At 40.9% G+C, this 21,400-nt stretch overlaps 1 protein-coding gene across 1 annotated transcript in view; it reads right to left on the bottom strand.

The window, feature by feature from the left end:
* Positions 1–21,400, bottom strand: part of man1a2 (mannosidase, alpha, class 1A, member 2) — a 170,442-nt gene that overhangs the window by 18,261 nt on the left and 130,781 nt on the right. Inside the window, exons 7-9 of the mRNA XM_055644234.1 lie at positions 18,460–18,583; positions 16,086–16,179; positions 1,193–1,308 (exon numbers count right to left, since the gene is read on the bottom strand). Of these exons, the coding sequence (XP_055500209.1) occupies positions 1,193–1,308; positions 16,086–16,179; positions 18,460–18,583 (334 nt within the window). The remainder of the gene's footprint in view (positions 1–1,192; positions 1,309–16,085; positions 16,180–18,459; positions 18,584–21,400) is intronic.

The following is a 21,400-nucleotide window of genomic DNA, read 5'->3' as shown; positions in this document are numbered from 1 at the left end:
AATTAGCAGATTCCCACTATATTCTAGGTTTCCCTCTTACTGAGGCTTGATCACAAAATAGAGCTGAATCTTGACTATAATACTGAGTAATTGCTGCATTGTCAGATGCATTATGTTTCTGAGAAACTCCAGTACCGATGGACTTTCGGCACTCCGAGATGGGAATGAAAGATCTTACGGCACTTCAAAGATCAGCAGAGTGCCGAGGGCAATACTTCCCCCACAATCAGCATGACCACAAACAGACACTCTGGTCATTATACACTGTGTTTTGTCAGAGAAAATTAACTGTCACAGAATTTAACACTGACACATTCAAGGCAATGTTATTCTTGTGGACATTTTAGGACACTTAGTTTAGTTTATTATTGTCACGTGTACCAAGGTACAGTGAAAAGCTTTTTTGTGTGTTATCCAGTCAAAAACGGGACTATACATGAATACAATTAGGCCGCCCACGGTGCACTGATAAAGTTGTACGAAATGTTGTGCAAAATTTAAAATTGAAGTCAGATTAAAGATAGCTGAAAGGTCTTTAACGAGATAGATGGGGGTGTGAATGTTACCAAATAAATGTAATTTAAATTATATTTTTTTGTAACAATTTTAAGAAGTTGTTCATTAATATAAACTCCATCTTAATTCAATCAGATCCGAATGAAGTTTGCTGAACCTTGATTTTTAATTTTAACGTATTAAGTTGTTATATAAAGGAAACAAGGACTCAAACTCACGCAACAATTGGCTAACGAAATGAATGCAAAATTAACACATACTTGTTACTGAACAATTATGAAGAAAAATCAGCATGCAGAACTATCGCCAAGTGTATTTTAACATTTACTTTCACAAACCTTAAATTATCTAGGCTATTGGACAAAACAAACACCAACTAAATTCCCAACTGCAGGGTTTTTTTTAAATACGATATTGTTTTTTTAAATGTTCGTTCATTAAGTTGCCTATTGAGTACTGTGTTAACACCTGTAATGCTATTGCAAGTAAGAATTTCATTGTTCAGTTTACATACATATTGACAATTAAACACTTTTTTTTTCCAAGCAAGTTGTAATTAATCCATATTCTTACATTTATAGTAAAAAGTTAGAAAGCACCCTTTATAGAAAAATCACAAACGTCACTCAAAGCAGCCGATTTGATTTTGAAAATCCAAATAAATGTTTCACTTTACCTGCAGTGCATCATCGTACATTTTCCTTGCTTCTGTGTCAGTCTTATCCGACACCAGCCAAGCTTTCAGCAAGTATTCATAGAAACTGTCTCCTAGGCCACCCACCGAGGTATGATCTGCACAAAAATGGGAGGAAAATAACTTATTTGATATATTTTTAACCATATGGGCGCTCAACCTTGTACATTAATTCAACCCAAGTTGTACTGATTTCAAACTGTAATAATCCTACTAAAATTAAGCTTTTGAAAGGGGAAACAAAAACAGAGAGCAAATAAATACACATTGGATTGACTGCTGCACATAATTGTGTGAAGAGATGAGTAAGAAGGAACTGCAGATGCTGGTTTACACCGAACATAGACACAATATGCTGGAGTGTCTATCTCCAGTGTAAACCAGTATTGCACCATCATTTTGTGTCAATCTTCGAAGAGATGAAATGTTAGCATTGTTATGGAATTCAGCTAGAGAAAAATGCTATGAAGTCAAAAGAAAAACAAAATGTTTATACATATTATGTATATTACAAAAATCACAAGGTACATTGCCATCCATAATGTTTGGGACAAAGATCCATCATTTATTTATTTGCCTCTGTGCTCCACAATTTGAGATTTGTAATAGAAAAAAAATCACATGTGGTTAAAGTGGACACTGTCAGATTTTAATAAAGGACCATTTTAATACATTTTGGTTTCACCATGTAGAAATTACAGCAGTATTTATACATAGTTCCCCCCATTTCAGGGCACCATAATGTTTGGACCACAGCAATGTCATGTAAATGAAAGTAGTCATGTTTAGTATTTTGTTGTGTCCTTTGCATGCAATGACTGCTTGAAGTCTGCGATTCATGGACATCACTAGTTGCTGGGTGTCTTCTCTGGTGATGCTCTGCCAGGCCTGTATTGCAGCCATCTTTAGCTTATGCTTGTTTTGGGGGCTAGTCACCTTCAGTTTTCTCCTCAGCATATTAAAGGCATGCTCAATTGGGTTCAGATCGGGTGATTGACTTGGCTATTCAAGAATTGACCATTTTTTTTGCTTTTAAAAGGTCCTTTGTTGCTATAGCAGTATGTTTGGGATCATTGTCTTGCTGTAGAATGAACTGCCAGCCAATGAGTTTTGAGACACTTAGAAACATAGAAATTAGGTGCAGGAGTAGGTCATTCGGCCCTTCGAGCCTGCACCGCCATTCAATATGATCATGGCTGATCATCCAACTCAGTATCCCGTACCTGCCTTCTCTCCATACCCTCTGATCCCCTTAGCCACAAGGGCCACATCTAACTCCCTCTTAAATATAGCCAATGAACTGGCCTCGACTACCCTCTGTGGCAGAGAGTTCCAGAGATTCACCACTCTTTGTGTGAAAAAAGTTCTTCTCATCTCGGTTTTAAAGGATTTCCCTGTGGTATGACATGGTATGCTTTGGATCTTGGGCAGTTTCTTCTCTCCTTCATACTTTGCTCTTGCCATCACTCTGATACAGTCCATTCAGAAATAATTCAGATCCCTTCACTTTTTCCATATTTTGTTATGTTACAGCCTTATTCTAAAATGGATGACATTTTTTTTTTATCATCAATCTACATAAAATCGTCCGTAATAAAAAAACGAAGTCAGATGTTTAGCAATATTTGCAAAGTAATTAAAAATAAATAACTGAAATATCACATTTACATGACCCTTTACTCAGTACTTTGTTGAGGCACCTTTGGCAGCGATTACAGCCTCAAGTCTTCTTGGGTATGACACTACAAGCTTGGACACCTGTATTTGAGTAATTTCTCCCATTCTTCTAAGGGGGTAGAGGAACTGAAATCAATTTTCATTAGGCGAGAAACAGTATTGGGTAGGCTAATGGGACTGAAGGATGATAAATCCCCTGGGCCAGATGGTCTGCATCCCAGGGTCCTCAGGGAGGTGGCTCTAGAAATAGTGGACACATTGGTGATCATTTTCCACTGTTCAATAGATTCAGGATCATTCCTGTGGATTGGAGGATAGCTAATGTTATCCCACTTTTCAAGAAAGGAGCGAGAGAGAAAATGGGAAATTACAGACCAGTTAGCCTGACTTCGGTGGTGGGAAAGATGCTGGAGTCAATTATTAAAGAGGTAATAATGGGACATTTGGATAGCAGTAAATGGATTAGTCCAAGTCAACATGGATTTATGAAAGGAAAATCATGCTTGACTAATCTACTGGAATTTTTTGAAGATGTGACAAGTAAAATGGATGAAGGGAAGCCAGTGGATGTAGTGTATCTAGACTTTCAGAAAGCCTTTGATAAGGTCCCGCACAGGAGACTGGTGACTAAAATTAGAGCACATGGTATTGGGGGTAGGGTGTTGACATGGATAGAAAATTGGTTGGCAGACAGGGAGCAAAGAGTAGGAGTGAACGGGTCCTTTTCAGAATGGCAGGCAGGGACAAGTGGAGAGCCGCAAGGCTCGGTGTTGGGGCCGCAACTGTTTACCATATATATTAATGATTTGGAAAAGGGAGTTAGGAGCAACACTGGCAAGTTTTCAGATGACACAAAGCTGGGTGACAGTTTGAACAGTGAAGAGGATGTTAGGAGGTTGCAGGGTGACCTGGACAGGTTCAGTGAGTGGGCAGATGCGTGGCAGATGCAGTATAGTATAGTTAAATGTGAGGTTATCCACTTGGGCGGCAAAAACAAGGGGGCAGATTATTATCTCAATGGGGTTAGGTTAGGTAAGCGGGAGGTGCAGTGAGACCTGCGTGTCCTTGTACACCAGTCACTGAAAGTTGGCGTGCAGGTACAGCAGGCAGTGAAGAAAGCGAATGGAATGTTGGCCTTCATAACAAGAGGATTTCAGTATAGGAGTAAAGAGGTTCTTCTGCAGTTGTATAGGGCTCTGGTAAGACAACATCTGGAGTATTGTGTGCAGTTTTGGTCTCGTAATTTGAGGAAGGACATCCTTGTGATTGAGGCAGTGCAGCGTAGGTTCACGAGATTGATCCCTTGGATGGTGGGACTGTCATATGAGGAAAGATTGAAAAGACTAGGCTTGTATTTACTTTAGTTTAGAAGAATGAGGGATCTTATAGAAACATATAAAATTATAAAAGGACTGGACAAGCTAGATGCAGAAAAATGTTCCCAATGTTGGGCGAGTCCAGAACCTGGGGCCACAGTCTTAGAATAAAGGGGAGGCCATTTAAGACTGAGGTGAGAAAAAACTTTTTCACCCAGAGAGTTGTGAATTTGTGGAATTCCCTGCCAAAGAGGGCAGTGGAGGCCAAATCACTGGATGGATTTAGGAGAGAGTTAGATAGAGCTCTTGGGGCTAGTGGAATCAAGGGATATGGGGAGAAGGCAGGCACGGGTTATTGATTTGGGATGATCAGCCATGATCACAATGAATGGCGGTGCTGGCTCGAAGGGCCAAATGGAGTCCTCATTTTACTGAGGACTCGCTCCCGTCTGGCCACTCTACCAGAAATGGTAAACAAAATTGCTGGAGAAACTCAGCGGGTGCGGTAGCATCAATGAAGCAAAGGAAATAGGCAACCCTTCTTCAGACTGATGCAGGGTGGGGGGAAGAAGAAAGGAAGAGGAGGAGCCAGAGGGCTGAGGGATAGCTGAGAAGGGGAGGAGACGGCAAGGGCTACCGGAAATTGGAGAAACCAATGTTCAGGCCACCGGGATGCAGACTGCCCAAGCGGAATATGAGGCGCTGCATCCTCCAGCATTTTCCAGCATCTGCAGTTCCTTCTTGTACACTCTACCAGAAAGGCCTGATTGGTGGAGTGCTACAGATATGGGTGTCCTTTTGGAAGGTTCTCCCATCTCCACACAGGAGCTCTGGAGCTCAGTCAGAGTGACCATCGGGTTCTTGGTCACCTCCCTGACCAAGGCCCTTCTCCCCCCGATTGCTCAGTTTGGCCGGGTGGCCAGCTCTATGAAGGGTCCTGGTGGTTCCAAAGTTCTTCCATTTAAGAATGACGGAGGCCACTGTGCTCTTCGGGACCTGTAAGCTGCAGAAATTGTTTTATACCCTTCCCCAGATCTATGTCTCAACATAATACCTTGCAAATTTTTCTAAGTACCTGTTTTCACTTCTTCGTTCTGGGATGTTGTGTGTGGATTGATGATAAAAGAAGAATTGAATCCATTTTAAAATAAGGCTGTAACATAACAAAATATGGAAAAAATGAAGAGGTCTGAATACTTTCTGAATGCACTGTATAAGTTAATCTTCGTCTCAGTTGTCCACAAGACCTTTTTCCAGAACTGTGGTGACTCTTTTAAGCACTTCTTGGCAAACTGTAACCCGGCCATCCTATTTCTGCAGCTTACATGTGGTTTGCATCTTACATGGAAACATAGAAATTAGGTGCAGGAGTAGGCCATTCGGCCCTTCGAGCCTGCACCATTCGCCATTCAATATGATCATGGCTGATCATCCAACTCAGTATCCTGTTCCTGCCTTCTCTCCATACCCCCTGATCCCTTTAGCCACAAGGGCCACATCTAAGTCCCTCTTAAATATAGCCAATGAACTGGCCTCAACTACCTTCTGCGGCAGAGAATTCCAGAGATTCACCACCCTCTGTGTGAAAAAAGTTTTCCTCATCTCGGTCCTAAAAGATTTCCCCCTTATCCATTCCCCCTTATCCTCCCATTCCCCCTAATGGGAGGCAGGAAGCAGAAATGGGAAGCACTCGGACACAAGAGGAAAGAAAAAAAAAGGAAATAAACAGAGAATAAGTGACGGGGGTTTTCTTAAATGTGCATATTTTAATGCTAGGAGCATTGTAAGAAAGGTGGATGAGCTTAGAGTCTGGCTAGCCACCTGGAAGTATGATGTTGTGGCGATCAGTGAAACATGGTTGCAGGAGGGCTGTGATTGGAAACTAAATATTCCAGGATTTCGTTGCTTCAGGTGTGATAGAATTGGAGGGGCAAGAGGTGGAGGTGTTGCATTACTAGTCAGGGAAGATATTACAGCAGTGCTTTGGCAGGATAGATTGGAGGGCTCATCTAGGGAGGCTATTTGGGTGGAATTGAGAAGTGGGAAAGGTGTAGCAACACTTATAGGGGTGTATTATAGACCGCCAAACGGGGAACGAGAATTGGAAGAGCAAATATGTAAGGAGATAGCAGAGATTAGTAGTAAGCACAAGGTAGTGATTGTGGGAGATTTCAACTTTCCACACATTGACTGGGAAACACATTCTGTAAATGGGCTGGATGGGTTGGAGTTTGTAAAATGTGTGCAGGATAGTTTTTTGCAGCAATACATAGAGGTACCTACTAGAGGAGGGGCAGTGCTGGACCTCCTGTTAGGAAATGAGACTGGACAGGTGGCGGAGGTATGCGTTGGGGAGCACTTCGGGTCCAGTGATCACAATACCATTAGTTTCAATATAATTATGGAGAGGGTCAGAACTGGACCTAGGGTTGAGATTTTTGATTGGAGAAAGGCTAACTTTGATGCGATGCGAGATGATTTAAAAGGAGTGAACTGGGACATTTTGTTTTATGGGAAAGATGTAGAAGAAAAATGGAGGACATTTAAAGGGGAAATTTTAAGAGTACAGAATCTTTATGTTCCTGTTCGGTTGAAAGGAAACAGTAAAAATTGGAAAGAGCCCTGGTTTTCAAGGGAAATTGGACATCTTGTTCAGAAAAAGAGGGACGTCTACAATAATTATAGGCAGCATGAAGTAAATGAGGTGCTTGAGGAGTATAAGGAATGTAAAAAGAATCTTAAGAAAGAAATTAGAAAGCTAAAAGAAGATATGAGGTTGCTTTGGCAAGTAAGGTGAAAGTCAATCCAAAGGGTTTCTACAGCTATATTAATAGCAAAAGGATAAGGAGGGATAAAATTGGTCCATTGGAGAGACAGAGTGGACAGCTATCCGCAGAGCCAAAAGAAATGGGGGAGATATTGAACAATTTTTTTTTTTCGGTATTCACCAAGGAGAAGGATATTGAATTATGTGAGGTAAGGGAAACTAGTAGAGTAGCTATGGATACTATGAGGTTCAAAGTAAAAGAAGTACTCACACTTTTGAAAAATATAAAAGTGGATAAGTCTCCAGGTCCTGACAGGATATTCCCTAGGACATTGAGGGAAGTTAGTGTAGAAATAGCCGGGCTATGACAGAAATATTTCAAATTTCATTAGAAACGGGAATAGTCCCCGAGTATTGGCGTACTGCGCATGTTGTTCCATTGTTTAAAAAGGGTTCGAAGAGTAAACCTAGCAATTATAGACCTGTTAGTTTGACTTCAGTGGTGGGCAAATTAATGGAAAAGATACTTAGAGATAATATATATAAGCATCTAGATAAACAGAGTCTGATTAGGAACAGTCAACATGGATTTGTGCCTGGAAGGTCATGTTTGACTAATCTTCTTGAATTTTTTGAAGAGGTTACTAGGGAAATTGACGAGGGTAAAGCAGTGGATGTTGTCTATATGGACTTTAGTAAGGCCTTTGACAAGGTTCCTCATGGAAGGTTGGTTAAGAAGGTTCAACTGTTGGGTATAAATGCAGGAATAGCAAGATGGATTTGAGTGGCTGAATGGGAGAAGCCAGAGGGTAATGGTGGATGGCTGTTTATCGGGTTGGAGGCAGGTGACCAGTGGGGTGAGGGATCTGTGTTGGGTCCTTTGTTGTTTGTCATGTACATCAATGATCTGGATGAAGGTGTGCTCAATTGGATTAGTAAGTATGCAGATGATACCAAGATAGGGGGTGTTGTGGATAATGAAGAGGATTTCCAAAGTCTACAGAGTGATTTAGGCCATTTGGAAAAATGGGCTGAAAGATGGCAGATGGAGTTTAATGCTGATAAATGTGAGGTGCTACACCTTGGCAGGACAAATCAAAATAGGACTACATGGTAAATGGTAGGGAATTGAAGAATACAGTTGAACAGAGGGCTCTGGGTATAACCGTGCATAGTTCCTTGAAGGTGGAATCTCATATAGATAGGGTGGTAAAGAAAGCTTTTGGTATGCTAGCCTTTATAAATCAGAGCATTGAGTATAGAAGCTGGGATGTAATGTTAAAATTGTACAAGGCATTGGTGAGACCAAATCTGGCTGTATGGTGTACAATTTTGGAAAAATTATAGGAAGGAGGTCTAGAATAGAGTACAGAGCAGATGTACTAGAATCTTGCCTCAGTTGTCAACAAGACTAAGTTTCCAGAAGATGTGGTGAATAAGTTAGGTCTTCTTGGCTCTGTAACCCGGAAGGTTATTTCTGCACCTGACAGAGGTCTTTAAAATGATGAGAGGGATAGACAGAGTTAGATGTGGACAAGCTTTTCCCTTTGAGAATAGGGAAGATTCAAACAAGATGACATGACTTCAGATTAAGGGACAGAAGTTTAGTATCCTGTTCCTGCCTTCTTTCGCAGAGAGTGGTGGCGGTGTCCCTTTAGCCCCACAAGGGCCACAGGTTCATTGGTATCTCTAAAAAATAAATATAGCCAATGGAACTGAGAAGGGAATGGAGGGTTTCTATGCGGCAGGTGGGATTCCAAAAAAAAAATTCACCGGCATGGACTGTAGGGCCGAGAAAGTTTTCCTCATCTCGGTCCTAAAAGATTTCCCCCTTATCCTTAAACTGTGACCCCTTGTTCTGGACTTCCCCAACATCGGGAACAATTTTCCTGCATCTAGCCTGTCCAACCCCTTAAGAATTTTGTAAGTTTCTATAAGATTCCCCCTCAATCTTCTAAATTCTAGCGAGTACAAGCCGAGTCTATCCAGTCTTTCTTGGTTTACATCTTACTGTGTAGCCTCTGTATTTCTGTTCATGAGGTTTTCTGCGGACAGTGGTCATTGACAAATCTACGCTCGACTCCTGAAGAGTGTTTCTGATCTGTCGGGACAGATGTTTGGGGATTTTTCTTTATTAATGAGATAATTCTTCTGTCATCAGCTGTGGAGGTCCATGGCCTGCCAGTCCCGTTACAATTAGTAAGCTCACCAGTGCTCTTTCTTCTTAATGATGTTCCAAACAGTTGATTTTGGTAAGCCTAAGGTTTGGCTGATGTCTCTAACAGATTTATTCTTGTTTCTCAGTTTCATAATGGCTTCTTTGACTTTCATTGGCACAACTTTGGTCCTTATGTTGATAAATAGCAATGAAAGTTTCCAAAGGTGATGGAAAGACTGGAGGAAAGACTAGGTGCTGAGAGCTCTCTTCTACCTGCATGAAGGAGGCAATTAAACACACCTGAGCAATTATAAATCCCCGTGAAGTCATGTGTCCCAAACACTATGGTGTTCTGAAATGGGCAGTGACTATGTATAAACACTGCTGTAATTTCTACATGGTGAAACCAAAATGTATAAAAATATACTTTAATAAAATCTGACAATGTGTACTTTAATCACGTGTTTTTTTTATGTTACAAATCTCAAATTGTGGAGTAGAGAAGCAAATAAATAAACGATGGGTCTTTGTCCCAAACATTATGGAGGACACTGTAACTTTTGGAAATTAAGATAAATGCAGATAGCAAAATAATTTGTATTAATTAACATCACAAATAATTAGAAACAAAGACATGTCTATTATGTTAGAATTATGTTAAAAATTAATCTGCAAAGAGATAGACCATAATACATCACATAAGTGTAAATACTAAAGTGCTGTAATAAAAGACACATTGATTTTATTATTACGGTTATATAGTAGCTGTGGTGAGAATAAATGACAAGCACAGATTGTGACAAAATCAATTACATTTACGTTAGTATTCAGCAATCGATTAAAAAACGATCACTGATGTAGGTGAAAGTCATTATTATATTGTAAAGAGTTCAAACTCAGGGCAAGAGATAACAATGGGTTATCACCTTGGCTGGGAAATCAGCTAAACCTCCTACCTCTGAATACAACATTCAGAAATCCCCACTGCAAACAGAATCAACTTGTTCAGATGCCAAGTGCTCAAAAATCTGCATGCTGATCTTTATATTGTTGCAACTGAATAATAATCTCATAAAATAGATACCAGGTGCTAATATGGAAGTAAACTGTGGCATGAGTTAGCTTTACAAGGAAATGTCATTTATGATAGTTATTAAAACGGTATATTTAAATTAGATATTTCAATACATCAAGAGGAATAAAAAGGAAAATGCTGGATATTTATTTTAACCCTGCTTTGGGTATTTGGACATAGTTATTCTATCTGGAAAACAACCCAGAAGAGATAGTCCCCACAGATTTTTCAAAGGCTTTGTTGAAACAGAGAGAACATTACCATTTTTGGTTAATTCCACTGAGAGGCAACTCTGAGCAAATGGAGGATTATTTGCACAGAGCTCCATTGGAAGCCACAGAAGATAAAAAGAGATACTGCACCTTGATTCAGCCTCTTTGGTTATGTTAATTCTGTTTAATCAGAGTTTACATTTACAAGCACACAAATTTTCTGATATGAAGTCATCAGAGTATAACTGTTTAGAAAAAGTACAACAGATCTTTCACTTACACTGACAGCAACATTCTTTTAAGAGGAAAGGAAACTGCAGCTTAATAGGTTTGCTACATCTATGGAAAGCTTGAACTAGAAGCATGTAGAGGATGTGACTAGTCCAATGGAACATTTAAGGCTGACTGCAGAAACTTACATAATGTAGGTCCAAAGGGATTTTCTGTGTAGAATAGATTGATAAAGTAAAGAAAATGAGAAATGAAACAATTTTCATTAGCATGCTACCAACTATTTATATTCTAACAACTGTTTATATTCTCTCGACCATCCATTTTCCCCTCGGCCAGCAGATCATTTATTTAGATACTTAACTGTAATTTGGGAAAGTCATTTAATTAAGAAACACAAATAACTATTATTTTGGTTAACAGCAATGACTGCCTCGCCAACAGTCTGTCTCGTCCCTTCCTTCTTCGTTGCTTTTTTATTATGTGTTAAATACATGTTTTAGTGTTCTTTAGCTTGTTTTTCGTATGTGTGTGTGCGGGGGGGGGGGGAGTTGGGGGAAGCTTTTTCTAATCTCTTACCTCGACGGAAATGCAATCTATTTCCGTATCGTATCTCCGTCCGTACTGTGGCCCAACATCGAGGAGCTGGCGGCCTCTGCTGGAGACCAATTTCGGGAGCTCCAACCGCGTGAGCCTGCGGACTTCCCATCGTGAAGCCGCGATCCCTGTCGGGGATCGACTTTGGAGCTACAACCGTGGGAGCCTGCGGACTTTAACATCGTTGAGCTCCCAGTCCCTGGTTAGAGACCGACTTCAGGAACTCCAAGCCACAGGAGCTTCGATCGCCCCGATGCGGGGGCTTCGATTGCCCGACTGCGGATGGTTTGACTGCCCCCACCGCAGGAGAATAAAGAGGAAGCAGATTACACCTTATTGCCTTCCATCACAGTGAGGAATGTGGGGAATCCGCTGTGGTGGATGTTTATGGTAACTTTTATGTAGTTGTGTGTCTTGTTGCTTTTTTTAGTATGGCTGGATGGCAATTCGAGTTTCACTGTACCTTAATTGGTACACGTAACAATAAACGAGAAGGGAATTGAGGGTTATGGTACGCGTGCAGGCAGGTGGGACTAAGGGAAAATAATTGTTCGGCACGGACTTGTAGGGCCGAGATGGCCTGTTTCCGTGCTGTAATTGTTATATGGTTAGATGGTTAAACTGACCTTTGAACATTATAGCTGAAAGAAAGGTGTGCAACAATTGGACTGTAAAAATACATTATGATGGTGAAATCCATCCCAAAGTATCACTCTCAGTAAGAATATAGCACACTGATATAATATCTACCACACTGAATTAATTTAAAATATTTATTCTTCTATTCATTGATAGAATCATAAAACATAGGACAGTACAGTACAAGAACAGGACCTTCGGCCCACAATGTCTGTTCTGAAAATAGTGCCAAAACAATATCTTATCTAGCTGCACATAATCCATATCCCTCCATAACATGTACCAAAAGTCTCTGAAACACCACTATCGTATCTGCCTCAACCACCAACCCTGGCAACACGTTTCAGACACTTACTACACAGTGTGAAAAGGTTGTCCTGCACAGTTCCTTTAAACTTTGCCCCTCTCACCTTAAAGTTAATTATGTACCATGAAGTTAGTGCTATCATCTACCCAGAATGGTGACCACAACTGCTGTAGAAACACTAGGCTGGTTTATTTACACATACATACAAGCACAATCTGCCACAGGCAATGATAGTCCAATTCTACACGGCCATCGTAGAGTCTGTCCTCGCCTTCTCCATCATGGTCTGGTTTGGCTCAGCCACCAAACATGACACCTGGAGGCTGCAGCAAATCGGCCGATCAGCTGAGAAGGTTATTGGCTGCAACCTTCCCTCCATTTTCGAACTGTACACTGCAAGGGCCTGGAAGCGAGCGGGCAAGATCATCTCTGACCCCTCTCACCCTGGCCACAAACTCTTTGAATCACTTCCCTCTGGAAGGCGACTCTGGACTGTCAAAGCTGCCACAACCAGACATAAAAACAGCTTTTTTCCACGAGTAGTAGCTCTACTCAATAACCAAAAATCTGTAGCCTCCTTTTGCTCTGATATTTTATTTAATTCACATGTTTAATCAATAATGTTTTATTATTAATGTTTCATGTTTTATGTATCATTCTTAACTGTCACTGTATGTCATGTTGTCACGTGCGGGCAGAGCACCAAGGCAAATTCCTTGTATGCGAATACTTGGCCAATAAACTTATTCAATTCAATTCAACATATGAGGCTTAACTACCAAAGAACACATCAATATTTTAACAAGGATAGGTTTCTGTCTTGTGCAACTGGAGTCAATTGGACAGGTTTGGAGAGATATGGACCAAGCGCAGGCAAGTGGGACTAGTGCAGCTGGGTCATGTTGGCCGAAGGGCCTGTTTCACACTGTATCACTCCATGACTCCATGGACATAAAAGATTATTCAAGCACTGAATGAATAGCGAAACTGGGTAGGAAGGAGTACATAGCCAATATTCTGCCTTTTAACATTAATGGCCAGAACAATCTCACAGCTTTCACCATAGTACACCATGCTACTCTGCATTCAAGTATCTTGTTATACACAAATGAAATTAGAAGAATATCTATCTCTCTCTCTCTCTCTCTCTCTCGCAAATGGGTGAATAATCTGCAAAATAATTTGAGGGCCCAGAGAAAGTAGCATTTCCTCCTCAGGAACTTTAGTTTATGGTAGACAAAAATGCTGGAGAAACTCAGCGAGTGAGGCAGCATCTATGGAGCGAAGGAATAGGTGATGTTTGGGTCGGGACCCTTCTTCAAACTGATGTGGTGTGAAGAAGAAAGGAAGAGGCGGAGACAGTAGGGTGTGGGAGAGCTGGGTAGGCGAGGGGAAGGAGGGAGAAAGCAAGGACTACCTGAAATTGTTCAATGTTCATACTGCTGGGGTGTAAACTACCCAAGCAAAATCTGAGGTGCTGCTCCTCCAATTTGCGGTGGGACTCACTCTGGCCATGGAGGATGCCCAGGACAGAAAGGTTCGATTCGGAATGGGAGGGGGAGCTGAAGCGCTGAGCCACCGGGAGATCAGGTTGGTTAATGCAAACCGAGCGGAGGTGTTGGGCGAAACGATCGCCAAGCTTACTCTTGGTCTCACCAATGTAGAACAGTTGACACCTAGAGCAGCGGATGCAATAGATGAGGTTGGAGAAGGTGCAGGTGAACCTCTGCCGCACCTGGAAAGACTGCTTGGATCCTTGGATGGAGTCGAGGAGGGAGGTAAAGCGACAAGTGTAGCATTTCCTGCGATTGCAAGGGAAAGTACCAGGGGAGGGGGTGGTTTCGGTGGGAAGGGCCAAATTGACCAGGGAGTTGCGGAGGGAGCGGTCCTCTGCGGAAAGCCAAAAGAGGAGGAGATAGGAAGATGTGACCAGTGGTGGGATACCGTTGGAGGTGGCGAAAATGTCGGAGGATTATCTGTGTATGTGACGGCTGATGGGGTGGAAGGTGAGGACAAGGGGGACTGTCCTTGTTATGAGTGGGGGGGATGGGGAGTGAGAGCAGAGCTAAAGGATATAAAGGAGTCCCTGGCGATAGCCTTGTCTATAGTCGAAGAGGGGAACCCCCGTTCCCGAAATGAGGACATCTACAATGCTCTGGTTTGGAACACCTCATCCTGGGTGCGGATGCAGCGTTATAACTAAATAGATTTAATTTATTGTCACATGTACCAAGGTACAATGAAAAGCTTTTTTGTTGTCTGCAATCCAGTCAGTGGAATCAAGCTGTCCACAGGGCACAGATATAGGAAAAAGGGAATAACGTTCAGTGCAAGATAAAGTTCAGTCTAGTTCGATTAAAGAGTGTCAGAGGGTCTCCAATGAGGTAGATGGCAGGTCAGGACTGCTCTCTAGTTGGTGATAGGCAGGTTCAATTGCCTATCTTAGCTTATGGAACTTTGTTCAGTTTAGTTTAGAGATACAGCGTGGAAAACAGGCCCTTTGGCCTACCGAGACCTCGCCGTCCAGTGATCCCCGTAAACTAACACTATCCTACACACTAGGGACCATTTACAATTTTTCCAAAATCCAATTAACTTATAACCCCAGAGAAAACCCCACGCGGTCACAGGGAGAAACTAGATATTTCGCAAAGCTAGCATCCGTAGTCAAGATCTGGGTATCAGGCGCTGTAAGGCAGCAACTCTACTGCTGTACCACCCTTTGTATCGAGTATTCTCTTATTTTCGATTTCCAGCTTCTGTACTTAAAATTTCTACATGGTTATTTTATTTTCTCCTTGCATTTCATTCTCCCCGTTTGAATTGCACCTCCCTCTGACAGATATGCTGCAATAAACAAACCTGGCTCGGCCAGCATCACCATCATTAGTGTATACAGCATTTCTTTAGGTGCACCCTAACCCAGGCATTCATTCCTTTGGCTCCATCTACTCCCATCCATTTTGTGCTCGTCATTCCTCATGTTTGATTTCTGACTCATGCAGCAGATCGATCGGAAACATTACCATTTTCTCTCTTCAGGTTTGATATGAACAGGGTAAAATCTATTCCATTTAGTTGAACTATGCTTTGAAAGAAAAAAATATTTAACAGAAATACCAGTTTGATGTCTCTTTCAGAAAAAAAAAGTGAGGCGGCAAGTAAGAAAATAAGAAAAGCAGCAATGGTAATTCCAAGCTATTACAACAGAACACATTGAAAGCATGCCCTTCCACCCAACATGCCCAAGATACACTAGTCCCATCTACCTGCGTTTGGCCCATATCCCTCTGGACCTATCCTATCATATACCTGCCCAAACATCTTTTAAATGGTGTTATAATACCTGCCTTAACTACCTCCTCTAGCAGTTTGCTCAACATACTCATCACCCTCTGTGTAAAAAGGTTGCACTTCAGCTGCCTATTAACTCTTTCACCTCTCACCTCATGTCTCCTGGTTTTTGATTTCCTGGGTAAGAAACTTTGCACATTCACCCTATCTGTTTCTCTCATGGTCTTATACACTTCTATAAGATCTATAAGCACTCCAAGTAATAAGGTCCTTGCCTGCCCAACCACCCTCAAGTCCTGGCCATAGCCAATTATGCACCAACTTTAAAATGTGGAGCTCCATACATTTAACTGGCCCCGCAAACAATAACAGAATACTTAGGGAGTCATTTGGAAGGTAATACTAATAGGACAGAATCCTTCAGAGTGACTATTGGTTTGATTTCCTATTATGCTAATAAGTCATCAAAATATATACCCCTTCAGCAAACCAAGGGAACAAAATGTCAATGATTACATTTCAAAACAATATTTGGCAACTAGTTCAAGATTTGTATAGTAGGGCTATAAATAATTGTGCTTCAAGTATGACAAAGTACTCACGTTGGCCCCAACGACCAGTCCTTGGATTAAGGTAGTTAGGGTACAAGCCGTGAGGTCTATCCATATTCTTCAAAAGTTTCCGAATATGTAACACCTGCAATAAGTTGTAAAGATGTGCGTCAATGTCATCTTCAGTCATCAGTTTCTTTTACTGCCATTTTAGTTTCACTAATGTTGGTAATTATCGCTCCATAAAAGACAAATGGATTGGATAAGGGCCTTTGTCCCTTTGTCTGTCAGATAGGAGTGCAAGTGAGCAAATCCGGCCTTTTCCCATTAGTATTGTTATGTCCAAGCTTTCCCAAGCTCACACACATGTGGTGCGTATTAAGACAAGCAGATTCAAACCAAAGTAGTCCAGACAAAGACACAAAGTGCTGGAGTAACTCAGCAGATCAGGCAGCATCCCTGGAGAACATAGATAGATGATGTTTCAGATTAGGATCTTTCTTTTGGATAGGCATATGGATGAGAAGGGAATGGAGGGTTATGGTATGAGAGCAGGCAGGTGGGACTAAGGGAAAAAGGTTGTTTGGCACGGACTTGTAGGGCCGAGATGGCCTGTTTCCGTGCTGTAATTGTTATAAGGTTATATGGTTTTGACCGACTATGAGAGAGGAAAAAAGCTAGAAGAGAGAATGGGCAGGACAAAGCATGACACACTTTGTCCTGCCCTCCTCTCTTTTAGTTATAAAGCAGTCAAGAAACTTGAATGTTCTACCCATCTGATTGGGAATCTGCAATTACTACATTAGAGACCTACACCGCAAGTAACATGATCCTCAGGAAGCAAGAGAACAAATACCTTATCCATTATCATTGCCAATGCCACGTTAGTGAGCAAAGCATGTGCCTTGCTGAGAGTCGAGATGCAAGCTGACTGGCCAAGAACGAAGGATCTCATCGACATTGGAATGTTAATCGTCATTCCATATGGGTCTCAGATGAACAATACTTTTGATCAAAACAGCTAACCTTATGACACATCCATTTACGAAGCACTCAAATTTGAAAATTGTTCATTTCATTCTGAAGACTGCAATTCTATTTCAGAGAAACATTATGCCATACATAATTTAAAATCTGCAGTGTATGTTCTGTTCATGAATGTCGAAGCATTTACGCAGCTCGTTGTTTAAATGACCAGATTTGAAGGATTATAGAATCAAATAAATCAATCCAACCTATATTTCAGAATTACTGAACTGTGAAATAGATATGGATTCCTAGCTTTTTCTCCTTTAGAAACAATTCTCAAGATATGGGCAGCATGATATAGGTAGGATTTCTGATTAAGACAATTAATTATCCATAGTGCGACTGATGTGGCAACTTACATCGTTAAATAGCTGGTTGTTCTTTTGTACTGATAATTTAACTATTTATGTAGTCCATTTTTTAAGATAGTAAACAAGTTTCTAGATGTATTTCGCTGGGGACCTTCACTTTAAACTCCAAACACCGGCTCCCCTTCCAATTCCCACATTGACCTTTCTGTCCTGGGCTTCCTCCATTGTCAGTGAGGCCAAATGCAAATTGAAGAAACACCACCTCATATTTCACAGGCTGCTTACAGCCCAGCGATCTGAAGAAGGGTCTCGATCTGACATGTCACCATTCCTTCTCGCCAGAGATGCTGCCTGAATTACTCCAGCATTTTGTGTCTACGATAAGAATATTGATTTCTCTAACTTCAATTAATCCTTGCATCTGTTCTCTGTCTCTCTCTCTCTCTCTGTTCCTTCTCCACCCTAGTCTTTGTACTAGTTTCACTGTTGGCCTGTTGAGTTTCATTGTCTGTGTAACTTGTTACCACCTAGCCCAAGCCAACAATGGACCATTGTGGGCTCCATCATTACTTGATCACCATTATTCTTTTGTATATCTTTCATTCATTTGTTCTATATCGCCATCTATATCTCTTGTTTCCCTTTCCCCTGACTCAGTCTGAAGAAGGGCGTCGAACTTTTCTCCAGAGATGCTGCCTGACCCACTGAGTGTCTATGTCTGGTTTAAACCAGCATCTGCAGTTCCTTCCCACACTAGATTTATTAAATTCAGTTCTATGGTTTAACATGGGAGAATTTAAATTCATGATATTCGTTTTGCAATGCCTATAATAAGACTTAAATCCATAACGATCTCCTGCCCTCAATTCTGTGGTGAAGATTTTATAGACAACTTTAATATACTATTAGGAACAAAGTTTTTTTTTTTCAGGGGCAAATCTACCACTTGATACACTGCTGCAGTACAATATTTAAACGTAAAAAATTGCAAGTCAGCGCTCAGTAATTTCTAAAATTATAACAAGAGAGCATTACAATGAGAGGAGCACTGGTTTACAAAATAACAGTGGCGAGTACACACTTACTTTTTTGTAGTAGATGGGATCGCCTGTCAGGTAGCTCAGATGCACAAACTCCAAATGCAGAGTCCCAAATTCAGACAAAATGCTACTGCCAGCAGATGCCCAGCCCCAGTTCCGTCCAACACCACTGGCAATGCAAGAACCAGGCAAAAACAAACATATAATCACAAAAAGAGCAAAGCTGGTTATCAGATGGTTATGGGTTACTGAAAACTGCAAGCAAATAGGTGACTTCACTTAATCATTCAGGGTATTACCAAATTAAAAACGGGGAATAATTTAGATTAGATATCTAGGATGTCAAAACCAAAATTTAGTGACTCAAAGAGGCATCACATTTGGCTTTGTCTCTGCTTGATGTTAAATGTTTATAGTTTGCTGCTTGTCACTATTTCTTCTGTCGATCATCTAAAAGCTGTGTGGAGATCCTCCACTTTGTCAAACCACCGATAATATACGAGTCATGACAAATCACCACATCTCTAGATGACATTTGCAACTTCTCACACGTCACTCCTTTTAGGAAGATAGACACAAGATGCTGGAGTAACTCAGGGGGACAGGCAGAGAAGGAATGGGTGGCCTTTCGGGTTGAGAAGTGACCCATTCCTTCTCTCCAGAGATGCTGCTGCTTCACTTTAGGAAGGTGATATATAGCAACTATAGCACACTCCTTCGTCTCCTGCATAAAACCCCATCAATTTTGGAAAGAAATCTTTGAAATCTTCACAAAATTATTAAAAACAAAACTGGACCACCATACAGAATTGATTATTTTTGGAACAACAGATGCCTACACTGAGTTGTCAATATTTCAAAGACGTTTCCTTAACTACGGCCTGATAATGGCAAAAAAAACATACTCAAATTTTGGAAAAATGCATCCATCCCAACGCTTAAAATGTGGATCAGAAGCATGAATGAGACGCTACATCTAGAAGATATGAGACTCGTCTTAACAGGAAAATTAGAGCAATTTTTAAAGATATGGTCTCCATTTATTGATTTATTACTAGTATGGTGCAACACAACTCTGGAAATAAACCGATTCACGAACTGGGTGATGGGTGTGGAAAGATATGAAGCAGGTTTATCCCTACACAAGGGTCCCCTTTGTCTCTCTTGTTTTCTTTTTCTTCGCTCTTTTTTTTTCTTTTCTCTCTTTTTTTTTTTTTTTTTTTTTACAATTTTATGGGTTTTTGTGTCTATTTTTCTACAGGCTATCACTTGCTCACTCCTGGACTACCCATCTGGTACTCTAGGGGTTTACACATCACTACTTCCTTCACTCTTTTCTTCTTTCGCTCTCTCTCTTTCTTGATCTACCTTTTTCTTGTTAAATTTAAAATAGAAGTTGTACACAAAATGTTTGTCATATGCCATGGTTTATACTACTGTACACTGCTTCTAATACAATTACAAAAAAAAAAAAAAGGTGATATATCGTCCACAAACTCTCTCAACTATTGCAGTTTAGTTTCTAATAACTTCAATTCAACCAGAATGATTACTCCACACTGTCTAGTTATTTTAATCTAAGAAAGTAACATAGGAAGTTGATGAGCTGGAAGTATCAACTTCCCACCACTTTGTTGTCAATAGTTTTTTTGTTTATCAAGACCTTCTTCATCGATTGTTGCTAACTTTCCCTAGCCTTTTGACATCAACGTTTACACCTGCTGTTCTCTGACTTGGACAACTGTCAATTTTCCAGCTACAAGTCGACATATAATGCCACAGAATAACCTCAAGCTTGGCCTCAGATTTGTGTTTCATCTATGAAAGCCCAATTCCAAACTTGACAAGAATCTCCATTTTCATCACGTCTAGGTGAGCTCAAAGTCGATGGGAACACGATGTTCCTTCATGGGCCTCAATACAGTGCCCTCCATAATGTTTCGACCCAGGACCATAGTAGTTTAGTTTATTGAAGATATCCACAAAAACTCTAGACGTTGATCCATGCAGGTTTTAAAAACATGGCAGGCACACCATCAGGGCAAAACACTTTACGAGTATTCACTCTCGTTATTCTGGCGCTGAGTTCGATATTTAAGATCACATGGGTATCAGAGTGCCCTCCATAATGTTTGGGACAAAGACCCATCATTTATTTATTTGCCTCTGTACGCCACAATTCTAGATTTGTAATTTCACCATATAGAAATTACAGCTGTGTCAATACATAGTCCACCCATTTCAAGGCACCATCATGTTTGGGACACATGGCTTCACATGTGTTTGTAATTGCTCAGGTGTTTTTAATTGCCTCCTTCATGCAGGTATAAGAGAGCTCTCAACACCTAGTCTTTCCGTCATCTTTGGAAACGTATATTGCAGTTTATCAACATGAGGACCAAAGTTGTGCCAATGAAAGTCAAAGAAGCCATTGTGAGACTGCGAAATAAGAATAGAAACATCAGCCAAACCTTACACTTACTAAAATCAACTGTTTGGAACATCATTGAGAAGAAAGAGAGCACTGGTGAGCTTACTAATCACAAAGGGACTGGCAGGCCAAGTAAGACCTCCACAGCTGATGACAGAAGAATACTCTCTATAATAAAGAAAAATGCACAAACACCTGTGCGACAGATCAGAAATAATCTTCAGGAGGCAGGTGCGGATTTATCAATCACCACTGTCTGCAGAAAACTTAATGAACAGAAATACAGAGGGAACCCTGCACTGGTTAGCTGCAAAATTGGGATGGCCGGGTTAGTTTGTCAAGAACTACTTAAAAGAGTAACTACAGTTCTGGAAAAAGATCTTGTCGACAGATGAGACGAAGATTAACATATCAGAGTGATGGCAAAAGCAAAGAGCAAGATGGATGAGAGAAGGAACTGCCCAAGATCCAAAGCATATCACCTCATCTGTGAAACATGGTGGTGGGGGTGTAATGGCCTGGGCATGTATGGCACTTATCTTCATTGATGATACA

This window comes from Leucoraja erinacea, chromosome 13 (assembly GCF_028641065.1).
Source record: "Leucoraja erinacea ecotype New England chromosome 13, Leri_hhj_1, whole genome shotgun sequence".
NCBI lineage: Eukaryota > Metazoa > Chordata > Chondrichthyes > Rajiformes > Rajidae > Leucoraja > Leucoraja erinaceus.
The sequence above is the reverse complement of the archived record's forward strand: the minus strand, read 5'-3'. Positions and strand labels throughout refer to the sequence as shown.